A 20,944-nucleotide genomic window follows, 5' to 3' on the forward strand; every position below is an offset into this window, starting at 1 on the left:
TCATTGCGGTGGCTTCTCTTGTTGCGGAGCACGGGCTGTAGGTGCTCGGGCTTCAGTAGTTGTGACTCGAGGGCTCTAGAGCGCAGGCTCAGTAGTTGTGGCGCACGGGCTTAGGTGTTCCGCGGCCTGTGGGATCTTCCCGGACCAAGGCTCGAACCCGTGTCCCCTGCACTGGCAGGCGGATTCTTAACCACTGTGTCACCAGGGAAGCCCTGCCCCCCCTTTCTTTCTTAGCTGTAGAACAGAGGCCAGGCTTAGGCAGGAAATCTTGAGACAGGGTTCTTTAGTAGGAGTAAGAAAGAGAAAAATAAATAAACCTCATAAAGTCAGGAGAGAAAATGGTGCTGACCTTGTCAGACAGTCTGAGCAGGGGCACATGCTGGGAAGTACCCCCCAGGCCTAGGAAAAGGTGTGGCTGGGCTCTGGGTGGGAGAGTGCACAAAAGGCCGTCCTTCTCCCCTCACCCCCAGCCCCAGTTGTCTCAGTGGCCTGAGGGCCACACAGCTGAGGCCGCTTTTCCACATCAGCCTCCCATCCCCCAAGGGCAGGAGGCAGGGAAGCCACCTTAGCCTGGGATCCTGGGAGCAGCTGTCCCCAGGGAGCTGGAAGGAAGCGCTGGACTCTTGTATCAGGGAGCTGACAATGAGGCCAACTCAGGGCAAGCCCGAGATGGGGCCTAGAAGCCAGGGTGAGCTGCCCGCCTTATGGCAGGAGAGTTTGGAGTTTGGACCTGCTTGAACTACAGGTGATGGAGTGGAGGTTCCAGGTGGCCAGGCCTAACCCTCCAGGTGAGGAAACTGAGTCCAGAGTGGCACACTAGGAAATGCAGAGTGGGGCCAGGACCGCATTTCCTGCCTCCAAGTTCATATTCTTTTGCCCTCAACAAACATGTGACAGACACTTATTCAGAGGGGAAGGGGAAGCAGGAGGAGCAGGATGTTGGCTTGGAGAGGAGCTCCAGGCCCCAGATGGGCCCCAGATGGCCTGGTTCCTGCCTCCTACTTAGCCTGGCTGTTGAGAAAGGGGCTCCAGTGTCCAAGGGAGCTCCAGCTTCCCGCAGCTTCACAGTGCTGGGGCCCTTTCCTCCGGGGGGAATGGACCCACATCCCAGGGAAGGGTGAATGTCCTTGCAGAACGTCCCAAGGGCATGGGGGCATCAGAGGAGGCTCTCCTGGGCGTCTGTCTTCTCTGTGAGGGCATCCTGCTCACACAGCCCCTTGGAGACCCTGTAGGTCCTCTCAGGCTTGTCCTCCTCCGCAGAGGGCAAGCAGGCCCTGAGGCAGGTCCTCACCGACTCCTTTACTTCCACCTCCAGGCCCTTCATCTTGGCCTCGTATTCTGCCAGCGCCTCCTGCTGGAACTGTGGGGACAGCAAGGACCACCCCCTGGCTCAGGATGGGCCACCTGCCCACTCTTTCTTGCCTGAACAGTGGAACCAGGAGATGCCTGGTTTGTTCAGACCTCCCAGGAGATCAGGGTGGGAGGTGGGGTTAGTGGAGCCCATCAGGGGGTCTTTCAGGAGAGGGAATGCCAACCAAGCAAAGAGATCTGCAGAGCTGCCTAATGATCCCCTGGGAATCAGAGCCCTGACCCCCTGGAGAGGGGCGAGTCCCCCACCACCACCCACCTCTGGACTGGCAGCTCCCCGGAGCTGGGTCCCTTTACACCCTGGAGCCAGGCCAGCTCTGCTGTGGGCCAGGGTAGTGGTCCCCCCGTCACCTGCTTTTCCATCTCCCGGATCTGTTCCAGGCAGGCTGCCTGCTTCTCTTCCAGCTTCTCCTGGTGCCTCTCCAGGTTGTCCGTCATCTGGGCAGGAGTGAGAGACAGAGAATCAGGACAGCATAGGCAGGCAATCTGGGGTGAAATCCAGCTACAATCCCAGTTAACCAGCTGTGAGCCTTTGGACAAATTCCTTAACCTTTGAAAAGTTGGGGTTTTTGTTTGTTTTGTTTTGTTTTTTAATTTGTAAAATGAGGATAATAGTACCTGTCTTGCTGGATTGTGAAGGATTATCTGAGACAGTTCATGTGAAGCACCCGGCTTAGTGCCTGCACAAGGTCAGGACTCAGGAGCTGGTAGCTCTGTTACTGTTGTTAGTAATCCCCAGGGAGCTTTAGGGCCATTCTCCACAGGGCTTTCCTTCCTCTTCTGACTCCCTGGAAGCCTGACTCTGGAAGCCCCCTTGCTCCCTCTTACCCACCCACCCCAATCCCACCTCCCCTTGGCCAGCTGGCCCATATCATTTCCATCGAGGGCAGCTGGCCAAAGACAGACTCCTTTAGGCTGGTATCCCAACCTCTGCACAAAGGCCAGAACCCTGGATGGCCTAGGGGAAGCCCCTCCCCTCTACTGCCTCTCCCCCCCATCCCTAGCTGGGGGGCCACTCTAAACAGTGCATCTCCTAAGGGCAAAGTAAAGGCCTTGGGGCCACCCCTTCCCTCAGAGAGAGAGAGTGTGTTTGGGAAGGGCCCAGCTCTTACACACCTGCTTGATGACCTGCACCACCTCCTGGATGTGGGAGTTGTTAATCTCTCTCTTCAACCTGTTGGGGTGATCAGAGTTTCAGAGAGGGCAGGAGGCCCCTGGGAAGAGCTGGATGAGACAAAGTCTCCACAGGGTGTAGGCAACATGAGAACATCCACCCTCTGTGGCTGGCATGCATCTATGTCTGGTCTGGGAACCAGCCAGAGGGGTAAGCATGGGGACCCAAGGAGGATCTAAGGAGATATTGGGAGCCCTGGGGGCCCTTTGAGGGAAGGCCTTCCTCACTAAAACGCACTGTTCTTCAAGGCATGCGTGGGAAAGTGCAGGTGGGAATCAGCTCTCCGAAGGTTTCACCTCCCTCTTTACACACTTGATTTTCCCTTAAATTCTCCTCTGTCCTCAAATAGTGGTGGCATCTGTGTTTTGCCTAAGGAGGACATTCTCTGATCAGAGGTGACGGAAGTAGAATTAACTTTCCAGAACCAGGAGACAGGCACATCTCTGGGAAGCAAGTCAGGACCCACTTGTAGGAAGGCCCCTTCCCACCCAGTGTGGTTCCTGCTCAGCACTGGGCCTGGAGTTTGAGTCCTGCGCCTCCCCTCCAGGGCTCACCTCTCCTGAGCCATCTTGTCTGTGGTGACCTTCATCATGGCCTGGATCCGCTCCAGCCTCTTGGCCTCCAGCTTTTTCTTCATCTCTTTGGTGTCACTGCAGAGAAACGGGCATCAGGAAGATGCTTCCTGCGGCTTGGGCCCTCCTGGGAGGTAAGAGTCAGGCGAAGAAGGGAGGGAGGCATACGTCTCCAAAGTCTCCTTGAGGGTCTTCAGCTCTGCAGCCTGTCTCTCTCTGGCCAGCTCCATCATCTTGGTCATTTGCTGCGGGAGAGGAAGGAGCGGCTAAGCTAAGACGGAAGAGATGCCCTTGGCTGTGCGGAGGGTGTGGGGTCGGTCGGGCCGTCGCTCCCTCCCCTCCCCCACGCTGGCACCTCGGCCACTTGCTGCTCCCTGCGCCTCAGGACACACTCGCACTGCTCCTCGCCCTGCTGCAGCAGCTCCAGCTCCAGCCTGTCCCTCAGCTCTCGCAGACGCGCGTCCGCGCCCTCGGGGCCTTCGGCCGGCGCCGCCCCGGCGGGGTCCTCGCCCGGCGGGGTCCTGCGGAGGCCATGTGGGGACAAGCCGTGAGCCCCAGGACGCCCGAGCCCGAGCCGCGGGGGGCAGGATGCCTCCGCCGCCCTTACCTCTTTCTGCGGGAGCCTTTCCCCGGGCCGAGCTTGCGGCCCCGGCCCTCGCCGCCGCCCCCAGCGCCCGGCGGCCCGAACTCGCCCCGCTGCGCCGCGCCCCTCTGCAGCAGCTCCTCCCAGCGCCGCGCCCCGCGCCGCTCCAGCTCCCGCAGCTCCTTCTCGTGCCGCCGCTGCAGCTTCACGACGCCCTTCAGCTCCCGCAGCTCCTCCAGGCTGGCGGTCCGCGGCTCTGCTGCGGCAGGGGTGAGGCGCGCGCCCCCCGGGAACCGCCCCCCACCCCGAGTCCCGGACCCTCCCCGGGCTCGACCCCAACGTCACTCGGTCTCAGCAGGCCTTACCCGCAGCTTCTTTCGTGGCCTCCTCCCTGGCCTTGGCCCCGTCTGCTGCAAGGGCCAAAGGAGAGGCTCTCCGGTGCCCTCGGTTCGGCCGCTCCCCCGCCTCCCGCGGGTGGCGGTGTGGGCCCCATACTGCGCACTGCCCAACCCGAGGCTTCACATGCAGCCGTTCCCTCCCCAGGTGAAAGTTTTCGGGGTTGCTTTTGTTTTTATAAAGAACTGCCGCCCCTCTGGGATGTGCCTACCGGTGCAGCGGAGAAGTCGAGACCCTTCCGGTAGGTGGGGGGACCCCGCAGTGCGTACCTGCTGACCCGTTGCTCGTTGGAGCCGATGCCCCATTGACCTGGCGGGCAACTGGACCCCCGAGAGGGAAGGGATTCTGTGTAGGGAGAGCGTGTTAGGAAGGTGCCTCTCTCCCTGTGCCCTGGACTCTGCCCCCTCCCTCATCTTCCCACAGAGAGGGTGCAGCTCGTGGGGGCCCCTGGCAGAGGACCTGACAACACAGACCTCAGGCAGGCCTCCCATGGCTTCCTTGAGCTTCACAGACTTCTTATCATGGGCACTGAAGAACTTGATGGGATTGGCGAGGGCCACCGTGAGATCTGGGTGCACAGGGACGTGGTGGGCCTGGTAAGGAGATGTACCTGGGAGCCTCCCCTATCCTCACCTACCCCAGGATACCCTGTCCTGCCCCCCCTCTGGAGGCTGGCTTGCGGAGAGAGGAGGGAGGATGGACACCCTGGGGCTTCCAACGTTCCACGGTCCTCCCACCTGCCCAGGTGTCAGGTACATAGTCCTTCATCTCCAGGAAGACAAAGAGTGCAGGCATGGTGAGCGGCATGTTGCTCTCACTGTGCAGGCACAGATGGTGGTATCCTGTGGGACATGACCAGTGGCCAGTGAGCCAGAGCCCACTGCTGCCCAGCCCTGCTCACCAGCAGCCCAGTACTCAACACTTCCAGCTTTAGTCTGGTTCTACCTCATGTGGTTATTGTTAGGATTAAGTGAGAAAGTGTTATAAGCCCGTAAAGCATTTTAAGTGCCCAATAAGTGTCAGCTACTTGGGAAACTGCCCCAGTAGTTCCAGAGAATTAGAGACATTCTGTTGGGTGGGCAGAGTCCCCACCTCTGTCAGTGTCCTGGAGAGGTACTATTCCTGCCCCACTTTCCCGGGCTGATAACATGACAAGGCCACCTCCCTGAAGCTGCCCCACCCTCTGGACGGGATCCTGATGCTGGTCTTGGTCTCAGACCCACTGGGAACAGCAAAGAAGAACCCCTATCCTTACCAGAATTCAGGGCATTGATGGGGATGATGCGGTGTCCAAGAAACTTGTTGCCATCCTCCATCACAGCCACCCTGAGGGAGGCCAGCTCAGGCATCAAGATCTGGGGAGAGTTCAGGACAGGACAAGCTGGAGAGGGGAGAGAGTGGCCAAGCTGCCCCCCTTCCCTGATTCCAGAAATCTAGGGTCAGTGTGAGAACATGGCAGGCTTTACTGGACTTGGTGAGGACAGAGGGCCCACGCTAAGCCACACACGTAGACATCCTAACGGCTCATGTCATGGCTGGTCCACACAGAGCAGAGAGCTGGATATGCAGCCCAGGGCTCCAGGGGGCCTGGTGCAGACAGCCCTTGGAAGCTTTGTCAACAAGTATCCAATGGGAGCAAAAGGCCCCCGTGATTCCTTGGGTCCCTGCACCCTGGTCTGGGAGTTCACATTTCTGCCTCTAATCATAACATGGACAAGCATGCACAAACACACATGTACACACACATACAAAACTTGCCCACGAAGTAAATCTCTGTAAACTTGGTTTTTGGACTCTTGATACTCAGGAGGGCACAGATGAGGGGTGGGGAGAGGAGGAGGATCAAGGAAATCCTTTTATGTATTTTCTCTTCTACAAGTAGAGACCAAGAACTAGGGACAGATCGCAGCCCCTGCCCTGATCTAGCCACCCCACCTTCTCAAAGACAAAGGGCTCCTCCTTCCAGACAGGATTGATGGAATTGGTACTGGGTGACAGCTTGGTGCGATAGCGCCTCTTGGGGTCCCCAGGAAGGCCAAACAGCTCCACTTCCACATAGGTGCGCACACTGCGTTCTGACAGGAACTGCCCAGAGATCACCTGGAGGTTGCGGCCCATGGGAGACCAGCATCAGCTCCCCCACCCAGGCCATTCCCCAGAACTTAGGGCCTCCAGCCCCCCTAGCTGAAACATCCATTCTTGGGTACTGTGAAGAGCCCCATTCAATTCTGGCCACAGAGTAGAGGCTGTGTGGCTTAAGGGCTACAGCTAAGCTCTGGCACCCAGGGTGCTTCCAGCATTTAGGGAAGAGGTGTGGGCCTCCCCACCTCCCTCCCCAGCGAGGAAGGAACAGGGCCCTCCCCCCGGGGCCTGGGGCTCCTGCTGCCCCACTCTTCTCCCCTTCCCCCACCCCAGCCTCAGCCCTTCCCCTTGGTTTCCATGGGGACCAAGAGGCAGCCTCCAGTGCTGAGGAGGAGGCAGTTTCCAAGGCAACTTGCTACTGCACGAAGTGGCTGGGGCTGAAGTTTTCGGGATATCAGGGGAGGGGGTTGGGAATGGAGGAGTGGGGCTCCTGTGTCTTTCTCCTCAAGACCCCCGCCCTCCCGGCCACTTGTCCACCTCAGGGCCTTGCCGTAATGGAAAGGGTCGTGGCTACCACCACGTCGATGCGGTCCACCGAGAAGGGGTTGAACTGCTTGTCCAACCGACGCATGAACTCATGCTTGAGGAGGTAGCCACTCTGCCCGTTGAACTCAAAGAGCGCCATGTTCTGCTGCATGGGCAGGTCTGGGGGGACAAGGGCACTCAGGAAGGGCGGCCCGGCTCTGGGTCTGCACGCAGCCTCTCTTTCCACAGTTCCCAGCCTTTCCCGTCTCGCAAATGGGGAGGTTGGGTGGACCGTGAGGATGAGGGTTTCTCATGTCCCAGCCTGGTTCCTTAGGGTCTCATCTCTCAGGAAGGGCCCGCAACCTGGAGTCAGCAGGAGCAAAGCCACAACCGGACCTCAAGCTCACAGTGGGAGTTGAGGCCAGTGGAGCAGGTGTTCCCACAGACCCACTCAGGCCGAGCAGCCAGAACCCATGCCAGCACCCTGGCATCATCACAGACATACTCGTATACGTGCAGTCACATAGGCATGAGCTGATGCACTAAACGCTCACACACATGCACATGCGCCCAGAGTCTAAATGAACATCAGCCCCCCCCCCCGCCCCCAGGTCTGTTCCAAAGACCCCCCATCCCCAGGGAAGGGGTAAAGGTGGGAGGGGCAGGGGAAGGTTCTTAAGGGCCTGAGCATGCCCTCACCCATCGTCTGGAAGTTGAGAGCAACCATCTGGCAACCAGCATTCCAGAACATCTGGGGCATGTAGTTGGAGGAGTCCATGCGGGTGCCCTTGGGGTAGATGCGGCTCATCTGGCGCTTGTTGTAGCTGCCGCAGGGTATAGGAGCCGGCAAAGCCACCTGCACCGGGAAGACCCACAGACCCCCTGCGAGCCCCGTCCCAGGCCTCCCCCTTCCCTCCACCCCACCAGGGACCCTGGCTACTGAGGTCTGAAGGATACTCCACAAACTGCACTGAGGACTTGGAGAGCAGGTCGTAAGCCTTGAGCTCCGTGAAGGAGGAAATGACATAACTTCGGTTCTTCTCTGTGTAGGGGAGAAAGAGGAAGGAGAGTCCGCGTCAGCCCGTCCCCTCCCACAGACTTGCCCTCCCCTGTGGCGCGGCTCCCTCCAGCACAGAGATGCCTCCAACCTAGCGTTTCCACCAAGGGCTGAGGGTTGAGGGGCCACCCCCGGGGTGGGGAATGTGCAGATCTGTGTGGGTAGCAGTGTGTGCTGGAGGTAAAGGGTACGCACAGTGGATACATACGCACAGGGATGGGGTGTGCGTGCCAGAGTCCTAAGGGGTGGGGTACATGCCCTGGGTGGATTCAGAGGGTGTGGGAAACATGCAGCGACGAGCCCGGGGGTCAGGAGCACGCTGTGATGCACAGGGAGCAGGGTGCAGGAGTGAGAGGCGCACAGCAAGGGTGGTGCACAGGAGGGGGTGCAGGCTGGGGCTTCAGGGGTGAGGAGCCAGTGCTGCAGAGTGCATACAGAAAAAGGTGTTCGTGTAGGGGCTGTGCACAGAGGGTGAGAGGAACTCATTGCGCGCATGTCCGGAGAAGATAAAGGTAAACAGCATGGACGCACTCACAAAGGGAAGGGAACAAGGGGCAGAGGTGCGCTGGCTGGTTTCTTTGCCTTCCTCCCCCTCCCAGGAGTTCTCATGCTCAGGCAGCCACAGAAGGAAGCTGCAGGAGCCCCAGGCCGCCCGGCCGAGGTGGCCCTTGGTAAATGCCTGTCACCGACACACTCCAGAGCATTCTGCTTGGTGCCAAGTTCTCAGTACAGTGATGGGACACTGGGAGCCACTGCCACTTAAACATGCCTTTGCCTGGCTCCTCTGCTGGGTATTTATAAGCAGGGCCCCCAGCCCAAGGAGAGGGAGGACCCGCCTCGCTCTCACCCCCGCCCATCAGGCTGCTCTGGCATCAGGACATGCTTCCTAAGGGCCTTCTCCTGAATCTAGCCTAACTTCCAGCTTACCACCACCGCATGCTAACTCACGGGCAGAGGACTCGAAGGAGATGAACTTGGTGGGCTGGACGTAATTGACTAGGCTGGACATTTCCTTGTAAGCCGTCACCTCCAGGCCCGCTGTGCCCTAGGGAGAAGGGGGGAGGATGGGGAAGAGGCCAGTTCAGAGCCCAGGGACCCGGTCCCACGCCCCCGCCTGGAGGGCTCTGCAGTGGAGCTGGCAGAAGGGCCTCGGGGCTCCCCACACACCTCATCTGACTGCATCTTCTTCATCTCTTCTTCATCCAGGCTTCCCGACTCCTCCTCTTCCTCTTCCACCTCCTCCTCCTCCAGCTCAGCCCCTTCCTCACCAGCCCACACTGCCACATACAGCTCCATCAGCACTGGGGGCGGGGGAGACCCCCGCACCAGGCTGGCTCTCCCCTCCAGGCCCAGCCCCTCTCTCCCATTCCAGATGCTCCTCCACGGCCACCCCCACTCCTCCCAGGCCGACTCACCTGTGTCCTCACCCACAGGGACGTTGGGTGGGCCGCTCCCCTCAGCCTCCCCACCCGGCTCCTGGCTGGGGCCTGCGGGACCAGAAAACTGTTTCTTCTTGTTCTTGATGAGGATCTTGCCTCGGAGATCCTCAGGGCTGGGCAGGGGGATGCCTGGTTTCAGCTGTGGGAGAGGAGAGAGGGTCCTCAGCACTACCTCCTCGCCTTCAGGAGGTAGCCCAAGCTCCTGCATGGCAAGCTACGCCCCACCTGCCCCAGGCCTACCTCTCCAGTCTCTCCTCTCATCACTCCCACCTCGTGCGCTAAACCCCTGCCTGACCCAACTTATCCCAGCTCCTCAGTGATCTTTTCTCAACTACTCAGCCTGCCTAGAACACCCTTCCCCACTCTCACCAAGATAAATCCATTCTTTCCCTCAGGTTTCAGCTTAGCCATCACCTCCTCCAGGAAGCCTTCCCTGATCCTCATGACCAGATCTGGAGCCCCAGGTACTCTCATAGCAGCCACTGGTTGTAATGGCCTGGTTACTTGTCTGCCTCCTGACTAGCGGGTAAGTGATCTGAAGGCTGGGACTGCCCCTCTGCCACTGACATACCCCCCAAGCCCAGCACAGTGCCTAACACGTGGTAGATGATAGGACCCCAGCCCCACGTCCTCCCAAATGAACCCCAGCATCCTCTGGGGAGATCTGCCTCCTTAACCTGGCACCCTGCCCTGGCTCCCCAGCCCTCAGACCCAGATGCCCCACAGTGAAGTCCACTCACTGGGAACTTGTCCAGTGGCTCTGTGAGCAGCATATCCCCAAATATCGTTCGGCAGTACTCGGCCATCTTAGCCTGTTGGCGGGGTCTGCAGGGAGCAGAAGTGGGTGTGGTTCAGCGGCTCCACTCCACCCTCTTGTCCATCTTTTTGTGCCCCCTGATGACCCAGATCAGGGGCTCAAGATGTTGGGGAGGCAGGGACGCAGGCAGGAGAGCCTGGGGTCCCAAGGAGATTGCGTTGAGACCGGGGAGAGAGCCAGAAGGCATGGCTAGAGGCTGGGGACAGTTGTGGGGAGGGCAGCTGCAGGCGGGAGATGGGGACAGGGTAGAGAATGAGGCTGGATGGCCTGGATACGCACGAGTCCACGTGGTTTTCAAACGACAGGATGACCGGATAAGGGGAGGTCTTAAAGGCACTTTCTGCAATAGCTTCAATTGCTTCCTGGAGGAGAAGGGGACCCCCATGGGGAGGTCAGTGCTGTGCCTCCAGGCTTCCCCTCCCTCAACGGCGCCCTTCCCCGCTCCCCAGTTTCAACACACACATAGAATTGGAGGGCCACTCTTGGCCCTGTGTCTCTTCTGGTCCTCTCTAGTACCCACACTGGTCCAAGGCCTCCCAGCCATCCCTCCTCTCTGGCCTCACTCCCCCCAACCCCAAAAAGCTCATGGCCCAGGGCCCTTCCCTAGTGCCGCTGCCACCAGCCCCCACACGACGAGTCTCACCTTGAAATAGATGTCTGTGGTCATGGTGAAGCCGTGGGTGATAATGGGCTCCTCATCAGGGGGCTTCCCCTTCCAGCAGTCCAGCTCCACGCAGCGGCAGCCCGCCAGCAGCACCTGGCGGTACATCTCCGCAGAGGAAAGGCCTGAGAACTGGCCGGCTGAGCCAGAGGAGGGGCGAGGGACGGGGGCTTCACTCAAGGGCAGTCCAGCTCTGCCCCGCCCCACTCCATAGTGGGCAGCCCGGGGGCAACCCCTGCAGGGGATTCAGGTAGCAGGAACAGCCCCCGTAAAAGGGGAGGTTGGCAGTGAGGTCGCCAGGGCCCACCTGTCAGGTAGGTGTTGTGGGAGGAGTTGATGAAGTAATGGTTGAGCGGCTGCGTCATGTCGTGGTGCAGCAGCAGCTTGTCCTGGGCCAGCACGCTGTTCTCTGCCCCACAGAGAAACCATACCATGCCCTCGGGGGACAGCTGGCCTGGGGGACAGGGGTGGTTGTCAGGGCAGCAGCCCAGCTGCCAGGACCGGAGAGGACCGTGGAGGGTCAGAAGTTCCCTTGTCCTCACCCCTCTGCACGTTGACGCCTCTGGGCTCGTACTTGTCGATGAGGCCCTGCACCTGGTCAGGCCGCACAGGCGGGAACAGCAGGGAGTTGAGCCTGGAGTCGCGCTGTTTCTGGTTGATGAATTTGGCCAGGTGCTCCTTAGTCATGTAGGGTTTGGCCTTGGCGTGGCTGCAGGCCAAAGAGAGGAGCACAGGTCCCCTCTATATCCCCTGGGCTGGGCGCGGGGGTGTGTGTGGTGGGAGCTGGGACAACCCTCTTCTCCAGCGACGCTACCTAATTGTCAGCATGGCAGGTGGGAATTTTAGCCACCACCCCTTCCCCGAGACCAGCCCAGCCCAAGAAGCTCACTAGGAAGTGAAGATCTCATCTATTTCTGGGCGAGGACAAAGGTTCATGAGGAAACTCTTGTAGACGGATTCTGGGAAGTCCTCGGGATTGATGGCATCGTTCTGGGGGGATAGAGAGTCACCTGATGACTCCTGCCCCCACCTTCCAGCACTAAGAACCACAGACTACGCCCAGCCCTGCGCGAGGGGGCCTGGGGAGAGGGAGGGCTCAGGGCAGACAGAAGAGCATCAAGGGCACCCTGAGGCCCCACTTTTCAAGGCCCTGGTTGCTGAGCAGAGAGCATCTTAGCTGGTTTGCTTTGCCCCTGAATTGATACTGGCTAGTCTCTTGGCTGGGACAGGATTCAAACTAAGAGTGACCAGAACTGGGAAGAAAAGAGGTCAGAAGCAAGCTACCTGTTTGCCAGAGCTGTGGGCTATCTTTCTCTTTTTAAATGGAGGATACATTTTCAAAAAGAAGCAATTTGCATACAAACAATGCACCTAACAACGGAACCCCAAGATACACGAAGCAAAACTGACAGAATTAAAGGGAGAAATAGACAATTCAACGACAATAGTTGGAGGCACCAAAAAGCACAAGGAACGATAACAAAAAATAGACAGATTGGACTTCATCCAAATTAAAAATTACGGTGTTCCAAAGGATACTGTCAATAAAGTAAAAAGAATGGGAGAAAATATTTGCAAATCAGATATCCAGTAGTAGACAACTTCACACTAAAAGAAAACCCAGTTGAAAGATGGGCAATGAATTTGACTAGATATTTCTCCAAAGAAGATATGCAAATACCAATAAGCACATGAAGAGGTGCTCAGCATCATTAGTCGTTAGGGAAATGCAAATCAAAACCACAATGAGGGGAATTCCCTGGCGGTCCAGTGGTTAGGGCTCAACTTCCACTGCAGGGGGCACGGGTTTGATCCCTTGCTGGGGGACTAAGATCCCACAAGATAGGTGGCACGGCCAAAAAAAATAAATAAATAACATAAAACCACAATGAGATACCACATCACACTCACAGGATGACTAAAGTAAAAAAAAGAAAAAAGAGACAGACAATAACAAGTGTTGATGAAGATGTGGAGAAATTGGAACCCTCATACAATGCTGGTGGGATTGTCAAATGGTATAGTCGTTTTGGAAAACAGTGTGGCATTTCCTCAAAATGTTAAGTATAGAGTTACCATATGACCGAAGAATTCCACCCCTAGGTATGTCCTCAAGTGACTTGAAAACATACGTCCAGACAGAATCGTTCATAGCAGCATTATTCATAATAGCCCAAAAGTGGAAACAACCCAAATGTCCATCAACTGTTGAACAGTTAAACAAAATGTGGTATATCCACACAATGGAATAGTATTCCACAATAAAAAGGAATGAACTACTGATACATGCTACAACATGGATGAAGCTTGAAAACACTGTGCTAAATGAATGAAGCCTGACATCAAAGATCACATATTGTCTGATTCCATTTACGTGAAACGTCCAGAATAGACAAATCCATAGAAACAGAAACAGAAAGTAGATTTGGTGGCATTCAGGGATTCTGTGCCTTTGCATTCCATTCCAGAAAAACCCATCAGATGTTTTCCAGGATCAGTCTGGAAAGCCAACATCAGTCTTAGTTTGGAGCAGAGGCTCTGAGCAGGATAGCTAGACCGAATCTTGGACCCATCAGCTGCAAGCAAAGATGGCTCAATGGCTCCTACTGGGATGCAGGAGAGCTGATAAATAAGGAGGACTTAGCCAAGGTGGGAACTCAGGAGGCAGGAGAAAAGGAGGGTGGATGTGACAGCAGCAAGTGGTGCCCTCAGCAGGAGCCCATTCCCACCCTCTCCCCAACCCCAAGCTTGCATCCCCTGTGACTCATTGCACCAAGGGGTCACCAACTCCGTAGAGTTGAGTGTGGGGGAAGTATTCCTCCTGGGATTCAGGTGGACAAGTGATCTATGAGGACTTAGTTTTATTTATTTATAACGTTCCAAATTCTTACCGGGAGAAAAGACTCCATGGACTCCACAAAGGCACTGGCCAAGGGAGGACAGGGGCCTGAGATCTACCCCCGCCAGGCAGGAACCCTGGCTCAGGACTGCATCTGCGCACAGGGCTCCTTTTTGTAAGTCACATAAGGCACCTCATGGGGTGACCTAGCATACGACTTGTAATTAAAAATTACTTAAGTAAAAAGAAAGGAAAAATGTTTTCCTATTGGAGCTGAAGGGGTATAGACCAACCTGCTCTGAACCCGGGCACCTCAACCCCCTGCCCCGGTTCTGTCACTGTGCCTTGTACCAGGAACCGGTGGCTCTAGAGTGAACTGACTTTTTGGGCTGTTGGCTGGGACTGAACTGTCATTCCTGCCCTCCCCATCCCCACCAGGCCTGCCCAGGGTGCCCTCCAGTCCAAGGCAACTCAGGTGAGAAGGAGAATGCTGGGGGTGGGCTGGGGAGGGAGGAACCACTCACCTTGCCTTTTGGGAGGTGGCAGGCGCTGAGGGCAGCTTCCACCCGCTTGCGGTCAGCAGGAAACATCTGGAAAAAACTGAAGAAGCAGAGAAAAGCACCAGGCCAAGAGAGGGGTCAGGCCTGGAGAGGGAAGGCCTTGGGGAGCTCAGAGGACATGTGGGGAGGGAGGAGGGGAGACTCACTTCTTCACAGGAATCTTCCCTTCAGGGTTGAGCTGCATCTTGAGCTTCACCAGGCTGGTGGGCAGAAAGCAGCCCGTCAAGGCCCGGGCTGACACACTTAGCCCCACGCGCTCAAGCCAGGCAGGCAGGCACTTACCTCTTGTCCAGGAAGGTGCTGCGGGAGGCGTTGGCCGTCAGCGGGTGTTTGGCCAGAGCCAGGACATCTTCAGCCCAGTCCTGCAGAACCCCAGGGCACAGCAGTCAGGCCCCCGGCCACAAAGGTGCCGCCCCACGCCGTGGCCCAGGCCTGTCTCTCAGGCTGTCCCAGGTGCCCAGCCCCAGGCCAGGCGCCCCCGGTGCACCTTGCCCACGTTCTCTTTGTAGGAGACGAAGTTATGGAAGGTGAGGTCCACCATGTCAGGGCCAGACACCACGGTGAGCGTCTTCAGCAGGAAGTTGTTGTCAGGAAAGTCCATGTTGAAGACATCCCGGAGCTTCTGGCTCTGCAGCAGGTCGTGACACGGTTAGGATCAGAGGTGTGTGCCCCCGTCCCTGCCCACTGTGGCTCTCCCTGTCTTTCCCTCTCAGCCACTTGAAATCTGGCCCACGGGGGTGGCATCCCATCCATGCCCATCTTAGGAACCACGGGAGGGAGAGGCCCACAGGAAGAGATTAACCAAGACTTTGGGGCCTGGGAGTTCTGTGTATTTTGTTTGCCATTTTTCATTTGAAGACAGATTCTTAGTCCCCGGTCTCAGGGAATCCTGCTTCCCACCAATCCCTTCCTCCAATTTTCCTACCAGCATTAGGCAAATATAGGCAAAGCAGTCGGGGTGGAAGGGGAGAGGATGCAAGCAACACCTCCCAGACGGCCTGGGGTGCTCTAGGGGCAGTAGCTGGCCACGCAACATCTCCATCCACTGTGCCCTGATACCAAAGCCCCAGCAAGCCAGGGAGCAGTCATGCCCCTTCCTCAGCTCAGGGAGAGACCCTCTGCTCAGCCCACAAACCCTTCCCCTGGCTCCAGAGATCAGGCTCCCTGCCCCCACAGGGACTCCTGCCCCAGCCTCGTGGAGCTGGTGGCCGTGCTGAGCCTGGGCTGCTACTGGGCCCACTTACCTTGGGCATCTTGGCAAACTTCCCAAAGCGGGTGTCCCGGATGCTGGTGATATCCAGAAACTCCATCTCCTGGTAGGAGCAAAGACAGGATGTGGACAAAGACATCAGGTCAAGAATGAAGGGCAGCGAGGAGGGAGCTTCACACCCCTTCACATCTTGGCCAGCTGCCCTCTCTAGGTGCCAAGACGGGGGGGGCTTCCTAGACCCCAACCTTCCCTTCTCAGTGATCGGGCTCTCCTTCCTCATGGTGACCCTCCTCCCTTCCTCTCTGGCCACTCCTCCCCTGGCCACTTGAGTTACTTGGGAGTTGTGACCTCCAGCCTCCCCTCCCCGATCCTGGACTCTCCCCAGGTTCCCCCTCCCTTCCTTCCGCCCAGGTGCTGAGGACCTTCTCTGATCTCTCTGAGCCCTCAAGTTTACCCAGAACCACAGGCAGGGAAGCAGCCTTCAGCAGTAGCTCTAATTCCTTTCTCTCTCTCTCCAAGGGATGCTAAAGCTGAGGCATCTGGGCCCAAGGCAGCCATGGTTGGAGTGACTGCATCCTCCCTCCCAAAGCAAATAGCCCCTGCCCACAGGAGATCCCCCTAGAGCCACCCTTCCCGGTCATTCTATACTGCTGGCATCCACACCTCCACCCCTGCGTCATGGAGAGGCTGCTTGGGCTCAATGGATCAGCAGGAGCCCAGGGCCATGGTAGGTAGGGGCCGCCTCACCTTACTCTGATATGTCCAGTACAAGTAGTAGCCCTTGGGATCCACACGGAGGATAACCGGGGAGGCTATGGTTGTTTCCTGCAGAGAGAAGGAGTCAGCTCCCTGCTCTGAGACTTCAGGCCGAGCTTTCCTGGCCCAGGCCAGGGGTTTCAGAGCTCACCATCTGCCTAGGAGGTGGCCGTCCCAGGGATCTGCAGGCATTTCTCTTTGTTCTCCAGAGCTAAGGGCTGGGTATAAGCCTTAAAAGCTCTGAACCAGGGGTGGGGAGGGGTAGAGGATTGGAGATGACATTTCTGGAAGAGAGGAGGGTTTCCCCTCTAAATCCCAAATAGAAGTTCTCCCTCTAGACCCCAAGCAGGGTCTTGGCCCCCACCTCACCCTGTTTTCAAGGCCCACAGCTCAGCCAAAGAGGTAGAATGTCCCTCGCCAAGACTCCATGCTACCCCCGGGAGAGCGGAACACGGTGAGAGCCGAGAGCCCAACTCCCACAAAGCTGCCTAGCTTCCTGCCTGCCCAGTCCTTCCATCCATGAACCCCACCGCCCCACCCCCCAGCTGTCCCAAGTGCCTTCCCACCTCCCAGCCTCAGCACCCAGCCCCTCTTGCCTAAAATACCGTCAAAGACTAGCTTCTGCAAAGCCTTTCCTGAGGCATGCTGCAACAACAGGGCGGGGGCCGGTTCTCAGACCTAGAAGCCCCTCCAGGAAATCCCCAAGGGGCTCACGGACTCCCAGGAAACAAGCCTGTACTAGACCATGAGCTGCATGCGCCATGTTTGCTGAAGGAGCAAGTGAATGAAAGATGAACTCGCTTCTGAGTTCCTGCTCCACTCACAGAGCACACAGCCTAACTTTTATTTTAATGGTCTTTGTATGCACAAATAACAAGATCCTAAAATCGAAGTTTCCAACAAGGCATGAGAGTTGCTGCACACCAAACCAGACCAAATGCAGAATTTACAAAGGAAATGGTCCAGAAAAAGGTTCTCAGATCAGGGGCGGTTAGGATATGGGGGAAAAGAGAATACTGTGTGAGGAACCTAATTTTGGAGAAAGCTGTGTTGTGAGCTCCCTTCCCTTCCCTCCCAAAGGGAGGGTTGGGGTACCTGACCCCTCACCTTAAGCTCGCACTTGGAGAGCTTTCGTCACCCCTGCAGTTGTGGTGCATGACAAACTGGGGTCTGACTCCTGCCCAGGAAACTGAGCGGATGAGAGAGATGCTGGTGTGCTAGGTGAGCCCGAACCCCCAGAGTCTGTGGGGCAACGAACCCGTGAGTATTTTCTGGGTCCAGAGTGGGCCTGTGGGAGATAGGGGCAAAGCCGAAGGTGCACGAAGCTGAGGGTGGTAACTGGATTCTGCGGGGCTAAAGAAGTAATTTCGAGTGACCTCCTGAAACAGAGATGGCAGGAGGACCCTAAATAAGAGATCCCCAGCTCAGGGGGAGGGTCTCCCAAGAATCCTCAAAAATGCGCACGAGAGAAAGAAGAAGCCTTACACTTCCACCAGGCCCACTTCGTGATAGCAGCTGCTCAGTTAAGAACTTTGGTACCTCTTTCCCTCCTTCCTCACTGCACCCCACCCCTAGTGGGCATAGAGGAAGATCAGGGAATCCTCCCACAGGCCTTTCCACAGGGCCTGCAGCCCACCTGAAACCATTCTTGGAGGTGGGGCAGAAGATGTCATTCTAAATTAAGACTGGAGTTGTGAGTTATAACTAGTTTCTGAAGTAAGACTGGGCTTTGTGAGGAAAAGTGTCCTAGGCTTGTCTATTCCCCAGGAGCAAATGGGACATCTCATGACTGGCTGAGTTTCCTTCCATGGGTCATAGGGGAGCTTCTCCCACAGAATACACTGTGAACGGGCTGTGGGACACAAATGTAAGCTGGGAGTTGATTACATCCTGTGCATTGTGCTTATCCAGTACCCAGGTCATCTGCCTACTGGGCCAAAGGCGGTCTGAGAGCAGAGCCTCATCTGGCAGGTGCGTGTGCCCCGTGACGGGGAAGATTCCTGCTCGTGGGAGGCAGGATCCAGGACCCTGCAGTGCCCTGCCTTGGGGAGGGCAGCGGGCCTGCCAGGTACACGGATGCTGGCTTGCAGAGAAGGCCACATAGCACGTCCCCATCCCTGATGACCCTCTGCCCAGTCAGGTTACACACACTTCCCAGAGGAACGGAGAGAGGCCGCTTCACTTTTCATTCTGAGCCACTTCCCTCATTCCACGGGCTCCTGGGACATGGCTCCACCATGCCGCAGTGACCACACCACTCGTGGGGAAGCAGAAAGCCTCTCACCACAGGCCCGCTCCCCATAGTCATGGCAACCAGATTACTCAGCCTAGCCCAGCCCCAAAGGCCTGAGAGCCGTAACTCACAGACCCAGAGCCCCCTCATCCCACCTGTAAGGAGGAGGAACCAGCCCTAAGGGCCCTTCCTCCCCCCACAGCCAGTCCAGAGACTTCAGGCTCCCTTCCTGGGAGCAGCCAGCGCTGACTGTCATGCTGGGCCAGCCCAGCAGTCTTACCTCCCTGAAGGAGGGGCCCCAAGTTGTTCCCCTCAGCCGCCCAGGAGAATCCCTGGCCTATGGCAACACACACATCTTCAGGCTCCGGGAGGACCGGAGGCTGGGAAGCAGGCCCAGTTTGGGAAGCAGCAGACACAGTGGAGACAGAGGTGCAGGGCAAAGTGTGGTTTCCCCTTCCCTGCAGACGGGCCGGTGTCAGGGAGCCAGGCTGAGAGCAGCTGGCGGAAGCAGAAGTCTATCCGTTCCCTCCCAGGCCCCTGGGAGGAGAGCCTCCGGTTCTCACTTGGGGTCCAGGAGCCTTTCGTGGCCACCCCACAGCAGCTGGGGGAGAGCAGGGCATCCCAGGGACAGGGCCGGGGCCAGGTGGGGAGGGGTGAGGATTCCAGTCCTGGCGCCCGGCTGGGGCTGGAATGGGCTGTCTGTGCTGGGAGCAGGGGCCTGGCTCACCGCTGCTGCTGGCCCTGCCTCAGCTCTGGGACACCTTTCCTCCCACTGCCGAGACCGGGAGCAACACACCCTTCTCTTCTTGGGGGCTTTAGGGAAAGACAGACCCAGACCCAAAGCAATTTCCTCCTATGACCACCCAGGCAGCCATCGTCTTCCCACATCCAGACACAGAGCCTTAGCCCCAGCAGCCCAGGGACACAGGCTCGTGGCACACACCCTCCCGCCCAGGTTTGTTTATCTGGGTAGTTGTGTCAGCTGCCTGGCCAAGCCACACAGGCGCCTGAGTCCTGGCAAACATAAACCAAGCCAGCAACCTCCCCCCGCCCCCCGCCGCCGCCCCGCAAAGCCCCAGGCAGCGTGGGTGCCACCCCTGCAGCCCTCCGCCCAGCCCCACTCACATCATCCCATCTGATGAAGCGCTCGCCTTGGCTCAGATAGGCCTTCACCCCGGGGGGTTGCAGGACAGGGTTACGCAGAGACATAGTGCCAAGCGTCCGTCTTAGGAGAGGCTGGGCAGGCACAGCGCGCAGGAGGAGGGGAGGAAGGAGGGCGGGCGGGGTGGGGGGAGACTAGCTGGGCTCACACAGCACCCGCCCCAGCTAGTCCGGAAGTCTGGGCGCTCTTACAGCCCGCGGGGGGCAGTAGCTGGGTGCAGAGCTGAGTGCTCCGGCCAGAGGCCCATCTGCCTTTTAAATCAGCCTCGTCCCGCCCGCCCGCAGTGGGGGGCTGTGGTCCCTGCTCCCGCAGGGAGGCCGGGCTCCCCTCCGCAAAGCCCCCCGCCCTCACCCCCTCACCCCGTGCCTCAGCACTTCCTGCTCAGGGCTTCCTTCTCTGTGCTGCTCAGCACTGAGAGGCAGGTCCCGAGGCCTGGCCGCCTCGGAGCAGGGCCCTCTCCGCCCCAGGGGTAATCCCTGGTCAGAGGTGGGGAGGGGCCAGCTGGGGATACCGCTGCCCAGGTGGACACTGAGGGGGGCGAGCAAGGAGCTCACGAGGGGAAGGGACCCCCACAGAGGTGGGGCCCAGAGCACAGGGGTCACTCTCAGAGGCCGAGGAGCCTGGGACCACCCTGGAGGTGGGAGCTGAGGGAGGAGCAGGGTCCAGCTGGGACTGAGCGTTTTGAATAAGCAAAGTTTGCTGACCACCCAGCTCCTCCATCTCGGTGCTTCCTCCCCGTGAAAATGAGGTGCAAGTGAGGCAATCGCGCCCCTCAGCCGAGTCACACGTGACTCCCTCCTCTTGGCCCTCGGGACCTGGACGAGGCCTGAAACCTCACTGACCAGCCGCCACTCCACACACGGCTGCTTCAAGCACCCCTCAGCCACCAGCCTCCACCTTTGTCTCCTGCCAGGCTCCCTCCTCTGCCCTGTGCCGGGGCCTGTGGAGGAGAACCTTGGGGCAGGAGGGCTGATTGCAGGGGCCTCAGCTCGGGGTGCTGCTCAGGGCTCATGGCCGTAACTCTGCTCCGGCCCAGGGCCCGGCCGGGGAGCTCAGTCACGGCCCAGTCCAGCCCAGCCCACTTCCTCTTGCCTAATCTGCTCTCATCACCCTTCTTAACCCAGCTGGGGGAGCCGGGAGCTCTGCCCCGGACTTCCTTCCCCTCTCAGGGCCCGGCTTTCTGTTCCAGGTCCCACCATGGACATTTGTGCCACCCCCTGACGACAACGGGACCCTCACCCAGGCCCTAGAACTGCCTCTGATGGCCAGTCCGGCCCAGGGCAGGAGGATGGGGGCCTCTAGGGGTTGGAGCTGAGGGGGTTCCTAGCACAAAAATAAGCCCTGGAAAAATAATTCTAAGACCACTGGGGTGGATCCTGGAGCAAGGCCTGACTGAACCTGTGGAAACAGCTTGGGAATCCTCCATGCTGCCATGCCCTGTGCCCTCAGGACTCAGCCTTCCTCCCCTCCCTCTAAGCCCTGCTGTCTCTCATCTCTCCTCCCTCATCCC

At 58.2% G+C, this 20,944-nt stretch overlaps 1 protein-coding gene across 3 annotated transcripts; it reads right to left on the reverse strand.

Moving 5' to 3' along the window:
• Positions 1 to 266: 266 nt before the first annotated feature.
• PLCB2 (phospholipase C beta 2) lies at positions 267 to 19,481 on the reverse strand. Of its 3 annotated transcripts, none has more exons than XM_068535428.1 (32): positions 19,398 to 19,481; positions 16,031 to 16,108; positions 15,318 to 15,386; positions 14,561 to 14,701; positions 14,356 to 14,435; positions 14,220 to 14,273; positions 14,038 to 14,113; positions 11,564 to 11,664; positions 11,217 to 11,383; positions 10,982 to 11,128; positions 10,657 to 10,814; positions 10,293 to 10,375; positions 9,937 to 10,021; positions 9,173 to 9,335; positions 8,925 to 9,034; positions 8,706 to 8,802; positions 7,658 to 7,742; positions 7,400 to 7,524; positions 6,726 to 6,880; positions 6,029 to 6,193; positions 5,349 to 5,448; positions 4,831 to 4,935; positions 4,567 to 4,661; positions 4,363 to 4,438; positions 4,063 to 4,107; positions 3,722 to 3,953; positions 3,470 to 3,635; positions 3,283 to 3,359; positions 3,097 to 3,192; positions 2,485 to 2,542; positions 1,720 to 1,806; positions 267 to 1,360 (listed from the first exon to the last, which is right to left on the reverse strand). In XM_068535428.1, the coding sequence occupies exons 1-32, from the start codon at positions 19,479 to 19,481 to the stop codon at positions 1,157 to 1,159; spliced, it is 3,564 nt and encodes a 1,187-aa protein (XP_068391529.1). In that variant the 3' UTR covers positions 267 to 1,156. The 3 variants fall into 3 exon arrangements, with proteins under 3 accessions (XP_068391529.1, XP_068391539.1, XP_068391519.1); XM_068535438.1 differs by having other exon boundaries at positions 3,722 to 3,956; XM_068535418.1 differs by lacking the exons at positions 267 to 1,360; positions 1,720 to 1,806; positions 2,485 to 2,542; ... (19 more) ...; positions 10,982 to 11,128; positions 11,564 to 11,664 and having other exon boundaries at positions 11,280 to 11,383.
• Between the last annotated feature and the right edge of the window lie 1,463 nt (positions 19,482 to 20,944).

Source organism: Eschrichtius robustus, chromosome 1 (assembly GCF_028021215.1).
Source record: "Eschrichtius robustus isolate mEscRob2 chromosome 1, mEscRob2.pri, whole genome shotgun sequence".
Taxonomy (NCBI): domain Eukaryota; kingdom Metazoa; phylum Chordata; class Mammalia; order Artiodactyla; family Eschrichtiidae; genus Eschrichtius; species Eschrichtius robustus.